Source organism: Arachis ipaensis, chromosome B07 (assembly GCF_000816755.2).
Source record: "Arachis ipaensis cultivar K30076 chromosome B07, Araip1.1, whole genome shotgun sequence".
Taxonomy (NCBI): Eukaryota; Viridiplantae; Streptophyta; class Magnoliopsida; order Fabales; family Fabaceae; genus Arachis; species Arachis ipaensis.
The window spans coordinates 87749677-87762139 of NC_029791.2; the positions used below are offsets into that span (position 1 = coordinate 87749677).

Sequence of the window (12463 nt, forward strand, 5' to 3'; positions counted from 1 at the left end):
CTCTCTAATCCTTCTTATGACTTAGAATGTCCTTCATGAACTTTTCATAAGAAGGTATTTATTCAAGAGCTTCTGCAAAAGGGATCTTTATCTCTAATGTCTTGAGATACTGTGCAAAGCGGGCAAACTATTTATCCCTTTCCTCTTAACAGAGCTTCTGAGGAAATGACATCTTAGCCTTGTATTCATCAAACTTGGTTGATGAAGGCCAAATTCCATGTGAGTTGGAAGGGGGGTTACTAGCTTGCTTACGAGGATTCACTACAAGAAAATAAGGTTTCTGCCACGCTTTAAAAGTGTGCCGATAGCTTTTCGCCACGCTTTTTGAGCTTTTGGTATGCTTTTGAAAGGGTCACATATGCCAGCGTGCCGGTTGCTCTATCGCCACGCTTTTGTGGATCTATCGGCACACTTTTTTGTTGGCATGCTTTCATCTCTTACCACGCTTAAAAAGCGTGGCCATAGGTCTTAACCTATAGGTACGCTTAAAAAGCGTACCGAAAGGTGCACATATCGCCACGCTTTTAAAACGTCCCAGAATGTTTGTTTGAGGTACTCTTTAAAAGCGTGCCGATAAGAAAAGATATGGCTACACTTTTTAAAACGTGGCGATAACCAGTGATACGGCCATGCTTTAAAAGCGTGGCAATAGGCTTGTAACAGTTATACAGCTACACTTTAAAAGCGTGACAATAGCCTTATAAAATTTAAAAAAAAATTCTTTTTCTTATTTTTACCTGCAAAATATAAATTTTCAATCCTATTTTTATTACCAAACCTATAAATATAGTATGCAATTTTTAGTACAACATAAATCAAACAATAATTAGTGATATAATTTTTGCGATAATTGTTTTATACATTAAAAAACTAACACTCAAATACAAAATAAATCTCGAGTTCAAATTCTATAACTAAAAATTGAAAAAAAAAAAATAGAAACAATACAACTTAAATTATATTTCCTTTGTTGTTCCTCCTTCCTCTCGCCCTCTTAAACATCCTTTCCTTAGATCATACATAATTGTTTCTGGAAGATTTGTGAACTTTTTTACCTACAAAAGATAATTCCTTGAGCTAATCGTTAGTGGTACTACACTAAATTGAAAATTGTAATGTAATATTCTAGAGCAACAGTCACAAGAATGGTAAAATCAGGAATAGTTTAGTTGTTTACTTGTTGCAAGCTGGAGGTGCCATATCCACTGTAAGAAGATGACATGAATTGAACCAGTGACCAATTTTCACGGTCCAAGGCATTTGCGAGAAGTTCCAAGTAGTTGGAGGAAGGAATAAGGAAGAACTCATTATGACAATAAAGCATTAAATAAACTATCAACTGAAAAAATTCACCTGGCATCCTTTGGTAACAGCTATTACAGGACTCTGGTTTCCATTAACTACATTCTGCATGAAGTTTAACGAGGTACGATGCCAAAGCCTGAAATATGGAAAAATAACTAAGGAATTCTAGCAACTAAAAGTGAACATATACAAGTAAGATAGATACATAAACTTGATTGCCTTGACTAATAAGCCAACTTATGTCCAAGGAAACAAAAAAGAAAAATTAAGAAAATAAGCCAATTTTTTAAATATAAGCTCAGTCTCATTATAATTAGCAGCAAAGTTTTCAACTTTTGCCAGAATCCTGCAAAACCATTTAATTATACTGCATAAATATAAGCTCAGTCTCATTAATTATGAGTAAATTTTCCAACACAAGCTCCTGAGCTAATGAGCATTCACTTAAACAAGGAGAGAACAGAGATATAGTTCTTTGTTCATCTCTTAATGCATGCATATATACATTCATTTTCTACTTGAAACCAATTCTTGAACAAGAAAGATGATCATTCCCATTCAATAAAGTGGATTTACTTGCCAAGCATACTAGAGAGCAATTTAACATCGGAAAAAAGGGATTAACCAGTATACTTAAAATAATAAATGTATTAAAAGCAGTTCATAAACTAATGTGACCAAAAGGATATATATCAAGTTTGAAAAAAAGTGTTAAGACATACTTGGCAAAGTCCTCTGGCTTCTTGCTGGGACCAAAAGGATCATAACCATAGCTGCATCAACAAATATAAAAAAAATTTAAGCAAAACAAGCCAAAGTTTCACAATGTTTGTGATTCAAAGGAGACTAGCTAGAGAAGAATCCACATACTCTCCGGGCACTTCTCCAGTCAAGTATGGTGGGATCTTGGATCGGTCCAAGAGACCCTCTGGCAAGAAGATCCTTCTGTCAGGACCTGTCACCAAATGGAAGCAATGATCAGAAACTAGTTTCCTACCTTAAATTGTACAACTAGAGTATATAAAAAAAACTTTGTTAGCTCATTACAAGAACTTAATTATGATTAATTAGGAGATTATAAGCTATAGCAATAAGTTACCATCCTCTTACTGCTAAGTCAAACTTTGTTAGTTCCTTCTCTTCCTTTCTCTGATACCATATTTCAAAAAATTACATTGTCAAAAGAACACAACCATGTCTATACTCTATGGACTTGTTAGCTACTTTGGTTCTCTCAGTTTATTTGCATATTCTATACTGAATTTTCGCTAAAAGAATACTAGTAATTTAATAAAAACTAGTTCATGTAGAAGTTTTTCTAGTAACTAGATTAGATATGGTAAAGAACAAAAGAAAGAAAGGATGTGAAGATAAGAGCAACCACTTACCATACCACTTAGCGAGTTCATCATTGGCAGGAGTGATAGCAACAACAGCTTTCTTTGAAGGAGGAGGTGGTGCTGCCTTCTTCTTACCAAAGAGAGCCATAGTCTCTAAGGTGGCAGGGCTAGAAGCTGATGGTGCTGACCTTGCTGCACCACTCAACTTGATGGGGTTTTCAAGCATCTCTGACACCCCAATTGAAGCCATGTTCTAACCTCAATATCTTCTGGACCTCTTTTGGCAGATGTGTGATCTGAGTCTCATCAAGATCAAGCTTCTCAAGTTTCTCTAAATTTCCAATTTCAGGTGGTAATTTCATGAAGCATTCACATAAGCAACAATATTATTATAGTACATAAACAATAATTGTGAAAATCCACATTTGATAGGCATTACTTAGCTTCACAATTTTTTCATGAATTTTGACATTTGCTGAAACTGGTCAAAACAATAGCATCGTCACAGACACGTTGAAAAACACACATACACATTCAACAATTACAAGAAAGTGCTTCATTGCTTAGTTCAGATAGGGTTTTCAATGCACTAAAATAAAAAATAAAAATCCAAGCTTATTAAAATTGAAAAAACAGATTAGAAAAATAAGTAGGAGGAGGTGATTACCAGAAGCCATGTTGAAGGGTACGGATCCAAGTTAGGGTTTTGATGGTTGGAATTGGTGAGTCAGTGGAACTCTGAGATAAATTAAGAACTACAAATAATTACATGCAAGGCAGTGAGGCACTTATTACATTGTGTTTAATGAAGATGGATTAGTGAACCTAAATGACAAGCAAAACAGAAGCAAATTAAGGCTGTTAATTAGTTCATTCTTTCACAAAGTAACAAGGTTTAATCATACACAAGCAAATTAATAATATATTTGGACAAAATTGATCACAAAGATTAATGAGCTCCAGCTAAATTTAATCAAGCTTAATCACACACTGGATTTTCACCTTATAAAGAAGGAAAACCAGCAATAATCTTACCACTGAGAAAGATAAAAGAGGGAAAAACAAACCTTGCCCTTCAGTATCACGACAAGGAAGCGGTAAAGATGATCATATTACACCAAATCAAAACCATCCAAATCCATAATTTGATAAAGAACAAATAAATCTCTAAAACAGATCAAAATTTGCACAATTAAAATCAGAACCAAATAAGGATAACAAATCAACAATAATCATAACATGTTTCAATTAAAATCAGAATAAATAAAAAACAAACAAGGAGAACAAAGCAACAATAATCAAAACATATTTTAATTAAATTCAGAATAAATCAGACCCAAACTTGGAGAACAAATCAACATTTTATGTAATTAAAATCAAAACATATCAGAAACAAACAAAGAGAACAAATCAACAATATTTAGAAGTTCAGAACAACAAATCAACCTTATAAATTATAATAACAAGTTCTGAACAAATCTAGCATTATAAATTATAATAACAAAGCTTAGACCTTAATCCTAGTTTAGAAAAAAAATTTTAGAAGCATTACCAGAACCAGTCCACCAACTCTTGCTCTGACAGAGATATCAACTCCCCCTTCACAATTTTATTTGATCCCTTCCACCACAGCAATTGTTGAGAATGCCCAACAACTCCCTTCACAACAAAACCCAAAACATCAAATCAAATTCTTTTAGGGGAATTAATATTATAGAGCATCAAAATTAAACCCTAATTTAATGTGCTAACCACATTGGCCTTGATCCTTAAGGGGGAAGACAGCGCCCTTCTACATCCAATCAACAGAAGTAGGCAACTCATCACGGAATGCATAACGGTCACAGTTCCTATTGCCAGAGAGCAATCGCTGTTGCTGGGAGGAGCTGCGGGGTTTGGTGCTGAGGTACCTGGCTCTGTACTCTTCATTGGGGAAATCGGCGAACTTGTTCAAGCCAAGCTTGTAGGGTTTGTTCCCAGTGCTGTTATGTTCGTGAATGAACCGTAGGTTATCCTTGAAGATCTTGTACCTTCTCTCTTTCTCTTCTAACGATTGACATCAACGATTTGGAACAAGCACTAAACGCACAAACACGCATAATCGCAAAATATAAAAAATAGAAATAATAGTAATTGAGTAATTAACAATAATAAACAATTGAACTATGGAAGCAACAAGACCCACAAGCAGGAGGTACAGCCGTTTGAGGAGCACCCGCGATGGCGGCGTAATCGTTTGGGTTGGCGTGCTTGCCAGGAGGAACCTAATACGACATCATAGGCTGCATGTGCGGCACAGACGCCGGAACCGCAACGCCACCGGCAGCAGAGGTGACGCCAGTAGCCATTGCAGCCACAGAGCTATCACCAGGCGGTGGAATCGACGGTTCTGGTATGCAAGGCTCGGCGGAGCAGCGCCTCCGGATGGATTTGGCAGCGGAAAGAAGTGCGGGGTCTGAAGAGGCAGCGGCCGGAAGGAGGGGGTGGCGGGAGGCGCGAAGGGAGGCCCAGCGAAGACTTGAGGCGACACATAGGCGAAGGTTGGATGGTGCTGCTGCAACGGCGGCGGGGCGGTGGCGCGGAGAGCACAGTCAGATTGGGATTAGGGTTTGCGGGAGCTGGATATTGAGATAGGGATGTGGAAGCATAACTCAAGTAATCAAAGCAGGCAAGCATGTAAAAGATGCATATGATGAATGTCTATCCTATTTGGCTTGTGATATTACTTGTCGGTTCAACTGCGAACTTGACACATCTTTTTAGATGTAGCCTTTCTGCCACGACTAGGGATATAGTGCCCCACTCACTCTTTCTTTGCGCTTCCTGGTGCATAATGTCCAAGACTTTTTCTTGCGCCCGTCGATATAGTGCATGACACACTCTTTTGGGTTATAGTGCCCGAGTCCACTCTGGCGGCAGAGAAGGTTATGTGAGCAGGAGACTACCACAATCTTCACATCTGAACGTAGGCAGGAGACTGTCACAGCTCCTATGCCGGTGCGCCACCTCGATAAACAAGATTCACCACTGTCCTTCCCCGAGGTGCATAACAACTTACCATATCTCAGTAAATTAATAGTATATAAATTAGTCCCAATGATCATTGCCCATAGCACAAATCCAACAATATTCATCTCATCAATTCCAACCACCTCAATCAATCATGTTTCCCAAATCATTGTCACTTCGACACTCTACCAACACACTCAAGGTATTCCATCCATAGAACTTCCCAAGCCTAAGTATCTATCTTTAAACTCTTAATAGAATTATCTAATCTTAATTCATCTAACTCAAACTCAATAGTCTCAAGGCCTAACCACTAGTTATAAGTCTTAAATAGAAGTTAATGAATTTTAGAAAGCTAGAGGAACTATTGGAATGAAGAAAAACAAGTTTTCAGCAAACAGGGATCATGCGTATGCATGCCCTGTCTGCGTACGTGATGTAGAGAATTATGTCGGCTCGGAGTTTCAAAATTAATTCCGTTGCTAGTATAGTCCAAACCGACAACTAACTCTCACAATTAAAGTTTAATTTTGTTTGTCACAAGTGCAAATCAATAAAAATACCGAGAGTATTAGATCTCGTGTCGTCTCTCAAAGGAATTGCAATGAGGTATGCATGTTATCGGTTATGAGATTCATGGGGTGGTTTGCGATTAAGAAGACAAGAATCTAAATGACAAGAAAATAAAGAAAACAACTAAAGATAAGAATTACTAAAGAGACATTCATGGCAAGGATTGAGAATCAAGGTTTTCTATCCTAGTCATTAATCATAACACAATAATTACCAAGAGTTAAGCTTATTACGTTATCTCTGGGAAAAAGTCAAATATGCCTAGTTAACCCCAATCCATAAATAATGTCAATGGAAACAAGATTAACTAATAACTCTAGATCACCAACACAAGTTGGGTATTAATGACTAAAGATTACCTAGCTTCTCTTTCCAAGCCAAGAATGCTCAAAATCTACTCTAAAACTAAGCCAAGCATTTTATCAAATACTTGGTGTGCTTGAAAGTAAAAACATAATAAAATTGCAAGAAATATAAAATCTAAGGCTACCAAAAGCAAGAAAATAATAAGAACAACTCAAATAAACATCAATAACATAAAAACATCAAAATTGCATTAAAAAAATCCAAATCCAACAATAGTGCATGAACATAAAAGTGACCAAATAAAGAAAATAACAAGTAAAATTAAGAGAGCAAGGATGTAATAACAAGAAATTACAAGGAAAAGTAAATTAAAGTAAGAGAAAAACCTAAATCTAAGATGAAATTAACCTAAATCTACCCTAATTCTAGAGAGAAAATGGAGCTTCTCTCTGTAGAAAATGACCTAAGACATGTTTCTACACAACCCTAATTGCTTACCCTTGTTCCTTCTTGAATTTGGCTTCAAATACTTCAGAAATGAGTTGGATTTGGGCTTGGATGAGCTCAGAAATTGCCCCCAGCGTGTTTCTTTAATGAGGTCACATGACAAGTGTCACGCATATGCGTGGGTATCGCGTACGCATTGATTGGCGAATTTTTGGTCATGCGTACGCAAAACTGGAGAGATTTCCAAACTTCATTTCTTCATGAAGTCTCCACTTTTACATGCTTTTTCTTCATTCCTTCAATCCAATCTATGCCTTCAAAACTTGAAATCACTTAACAAACACATCAAGGCATCGAATGGAATTAAAGTGAATTAAATTTAGCAAATTAAGAGCCTAAAAAGCATGTTTTTACTCTTAAGTGCAATTTAGGAGAAATTCACAAAACCATGCTATATCATTGAATAAATGTGAGATAAGTTGATAAAATCCACTAAATTCAACACAGGATAAACCACAAAATTAGGGTTTATTAGTACGCGGGGGTGTCAAAAATGCCCATGTCACGTACGCATGTTACACTTGCGTACGTGAGTCCTCAAAACAGCATGTTACACTTAGAAAATTTTTGAAAAGCTGTAGAGTTCAGATTTTAGTACCGAACTTCAAACACCCATAACTTTCTTGTTTTAAAACATTTTTCATCCGTTCCTCAAATGTCTTAAATCTCTCGGACCCAATTTTTATTTGAATCAAGTTTTTTTCGAAATTAAGAGTTAGGAAGCCATGTTATGGCTTGTCAAAGTTTATCAAAAATAAGGTTTTACTAAAACATTGTAAAAGCCTATAGTTTTCCAAACTCCAAAACCAAACCAACTTAAACATACATAAAAGAAATCCAAAATCCATAATGTGCACTCTCCAACCACTTCTCAATCACATAGCTATCAAAACCATTCAATCCTCACAATTTCCTTAAATTCTTTCAACATAAACATTACAAAGCATCACCAATCATTCACTCAAATCCATGATAATTCTCATTCCTCAATTCAATCACCATTAAACCCGCAATCACCACCCAACGTGATCAAAATCAAAAATCATATTCAATACCCATTATCATCATTAATATTCTCAACAATCAACATTAATTAACAACATTTATTAACAACCAATATCAACTCAATCCTACCCTAAGGTCCATTAGCCTATGTTTCATGAAACATTACATATTACCTAAAGAAAACTAAAACTATACCTTGGCTAATTTCCAACACGCACAAAACACCAAAACAAGGCCACCAAGCTTAATCCGAAAGCTTCAAACTCAATCTCAAAGCTCCAAGTAGCCAAAACAACTCCAATAATCTCCAAACCTCAATCTAACATCATATAAAATACCAAAATCAATACTAGGGCTAACCAAAACATCAAACCACAAGGGTTTTGAAGAGACTCACCTTACCTGATGGTTTTAGGGGAAAAACCCAACAATATTCCAATGCTAGGTCACCCCTAAACAACCAAAATCACAAAATCTATTCAAAAACCAAACCCAAAAATGCAAAACTGTTAGGGAAGAAAACTAGCACATGGATTTTGAGTTCTTACCTACTTTGTTTAAATAGAAATGACGAGCTCAATGAGAGCTTTGCGTGCCCGCAAATAGCACGTGAATCGAAGCACCAAAGCTCAAGTTATGAGCAAAACAAGGTGATGATGAATAGTGTTTTGTGTTCTTCACTCTCCTCTCTCACAACCAGTGCCCCCTCTCTTGTGTGTGCTGAAATGAGCTAAAAGCTCATTAAATGTGTATTTATATGTTGGGCCTTAGTCCCAACTTGGGCTCGGTCTAACTGCGCAGCATTTTAGGTTCGTTTGGCCCAACTTCGGGCCAAAACCTTTAGAATTAGTGCCTGATTTTTAATTCTAAATATTTTCCTAAGTTTTTCTATTGTTTTATTTTCTCTCAAGCAGTGCCGGACAAACTTAAGTTGGTACTGCCGGCTAAATCACCGATACGCATTTTTACGTAATGTTTCGTAGAAAATTACATTTTCCCACTTGGAAAAATCTTCTGAATCCAAATCTCACTTTTAAATTTTCTAATTAACATTTTTAAATTTTTTAACCTATTTTGGACACTTATTATTTTATTTTATCTAAACGTTTAATTCGATTATGGTTCTTACATTTTGGTGTATTTGTGAGTCCTATATATTAATTGTGGTATATTAAATGTGTATAGCTTAAATTTGGTGATTTTTTGAGTTGGTTGTGGCATTTGGATTGACTTTGGTGGCTAAAGCTTTGTGAAAGCTTGTTTGGAAGTTAATTTTGGTGTTTTCTACGTGTTGAAAATCGGCCAAGGTATGGTTTTGGTTTCCTTTAGGTAGTATGTAATGTTTCGTGAAACTTAGGCTAGTGGACCTTAGGATAGGATTGAATTGATATTGGTTGTTGATGATTATTGATGATTGATGATGATTGTTGAGGGTTTTGATGTTGATGATTGATGATGAATAATGATATTGTTGATAATTGATGATGAACATTGATTGGTGTTGATAAATGATGCGGATTAAGAGTGGAAGTTGTAGAAGTAGTTGTTAATCCTGAAACTAAATGGTTAGGTATGGTGTGGTTGAATAATGATGGAGTGTAATTGGAAATGTGTAGAAATGAGTAAGATTAGAATTGATTTTTGTATGGATTTGGTTTGGTTTGAAGTTTTGGAAAACTAGAGAACTTTGCAAGTTTTGGTAAAACCTTATTTTTTATGAACTTTGAAGAGGCATAACTTGTGTTCCAGATCCTCAATTTTGATGAAATTTCATTTAAATGAAAGTCGGGTCTGAGAGCTTTAAGACGTTCAAAGAATGGATGAAACATATTTTAAAACGAAGAAGTTATGCGCGTTTGAAGTTTGATACGAAAATCTGATTTCTCCAGCTTTTAAATTTTTGTAAGGGAAAAAATGCCTGCGTACGCTGATAGTGCACACGACGTAGGGGTTGGCTACTGCCAAGCACTCTCGCGTACGTGACACTGGCATGTGTATGCAAGAATGTCACTTTTATATAAACTAAAAGACTAAAGATATTGAAAATCATGTAAAGGACAGAAAATAAACAACATAAAATAGGAAATAATAAAATAAGAACAAGAAGGGAGGTAAGAACAAAAAGGAACTTAACCGCCTCAGTTTTTGGTGGCCATCTCATTCCTTAGGTTGTGCTTCTGTGAAGATTATTTGCCTCCCTTTGGTGCAATTGATGATAATATAAATAGAGAGCTCGCTCTACAACACCAAACTTAAAAGTTTGCTTGTCTCCAAGAAAAGAAAAACTGAAAATGGGAAGGAGCATAAAAAACGCATGGATGAGTAAAAAAAAGATTATTGCAAAAGAAAGAAGGGAGTGATAAAAGGGAAAGAAGAAATTTTTTTTAGAAACGAGGGCTCGTCACTAAACGCCTTAGCGCAGGACAAGCCGAATACTTTTTGAAAATTGTGCCATCTTGGGAGCTAAAAGCCAACGTTCCTGGTGCTTAGTGCCAAGCAAACAGAAGCAACTCCACTTTTCATGCCATTTCTGGCGCTAAATGCCCACCAAAACAGAGAGTTTCTTGAAATTTGTGCCATTTCTGGCGTTGAACGCCCAGCCTAGCATTTAGCGCCAGATCACCCGAATGAACTCCTCTCTATGGTTTTCTGTTCTTCCTTCAGATTCTTCCTATTCCTGCTTTAAAGACTTTGCATGACCACAAACATTAATAATGGAAGAGAAAGTATGAATAAAAATCATAAATAAATGAAAATCGAAATGAACACAAAATCAAAGGATATTGAGGGTTGGGTTGCCTCCCAACAAGCACTTCTTGCAATGTCACTAGCTTGATAGCTATTCTTGAATTTTCTTCCTCTTCTTCCAGTTGATTAAAAGAAATGACTCCAAGGAAGGAGAGGAGAAAATTAGTGCCCTCAGATTTAAATTCCTCCTAACAAGCTTTATTTTATTGTTATTAGCTTGATTCACCTTGCTTGTTGGGGTAAGGGTTGGATTGCTTTTTTCTATTTCATGGATATTATCTTTTGTTTCTTGGTTACAATCCCCTTTCCAGTACTTTCCTTTATGGCCTTCACCTCTCTGATTTCAAGGCTTTGGTGTTGTGTAATGGTTAGAGTATCCCCTTCATCAAGAACTTCTTGGATTGGCGGTTTAATTAAATCAACCACCATGCACTTTCCTAATTCATTGGAGTATGGACTCCCTTGGTTACTCTCCTCCTTTTTTTGTATGAGTTTGAAATGATTCTCTTGAGAGGGACTTTGCATGTTCTTTTGCCACCTCTTGTAGCCTCTGCGGATATAGAATCCTAGGCTTGTATTCCTCCACTGCCTCCTTCTTTATTAGAATTTCACTTGATACAGGGGCCTCTTGATCTTGCTCTTGCACTTCTAACTCCTCCCTTGTCACCTCAAGTTGGCCTTCATTGTTCTTGCAAAACACTATTCCACTCTTCAAGCTCATGGCCTTTCTATCAGCAAGAGATTATGTCATCCGAGCCATTTGCACTTCTATATATCTTCTCGAGGCTCTAGACTCTTCAATGAAGATGTTGACATCTTGAAAGAATTGTTCATGACCAGCTCCAGAGATGAAAGTTTGGAAGGATTTTGTGGAATGGGTGCTGTGTTGAGAGTGAATTAGAGGGTATCAAAGGAGTTTTGTGGGTTATAAAATGTATTTTGTGAATTTTGAGAGGGTTGTGTTAAGGCAAGTTCATATGGTGAAAGTTTTTGAAATGAGTAAGCAGGGGTGAGGTTGGAAATTTTTGCAAAATTTTATCTATTGTTTACTATATTTTTTGGCAGGAAAGATCAAAAGACGATGGTTCTTAGTACGAATAAGGAGGTGATGGTTCATGATATGAACAAAAAGATAATAGTTCTTGATATGGATAGAGAGGTAGTGGTTCTTGGTGTGAATATGGAGATGGTAGTTCTTGATATGAATAAGGAGATTATAGTTCTTGATAGATGGAATATGAATCACTAAAATTTCTTTGGTCTTGATTTTCCCAACCAAAATTCAAGTAGTTTCTCCATCCACAATAATATGAGTTACTCCTTAGGTGTGAGTAGTAACCCACGTGATCTCTCTCTATTGTTTTCCTTAACACAAAATACAAAATAAAATTAAACGCACCATGTGGTAAACAGAAAAGCAAAGAAGAAAGAACAGAAAGAATTTTTAAACAAACTAAGATTAAATTTTTAAAAATTAAAGAATAAAAATAAATAAAAATTAAAATTAAGAATGTCTAATCTAAGCAATCAAACAACTGGTAGTTGTCAATTATACATTCAATTCTCGGTAACGACGCCAAAAACTTGGTGGCAGAATTAGAATGTCCACAACTAAACCGGCAAGTACAACGGGTCGTACTAAGTAATACCTCAGGTGAGTGAGGGTCAAT

General features: G+C 36.2%; 1 protein-coding gene across 1 annotated transcript; it reads right to left on the reverse strand.

The window, feature by feature from the left end:
- LOC110264263 (chlorophyll a-b binding protein CP26, chloroplastic-like) lies at nucleotides 1946-3021 on the reverse strand. The gene is made up of 3 exons (XM_021105991.1): nucleotides 2694-3021; nucleotides 2176-2260; nucleotides 1946-2078 (listed from the first exon to the last, which is right to left on the reverse strand). The coding sequence occupies exons 1-3, from the start codon at nucleotides 2893-2895 to the stop codon at nucleotides 1967-1969; spliced, it is 399 nt and encodes a 132-aa protein (XP_020961650.1). The 5' UTR covers nucleotides 2896-3021; the 3' UTR covers nucleotides 1946-1966.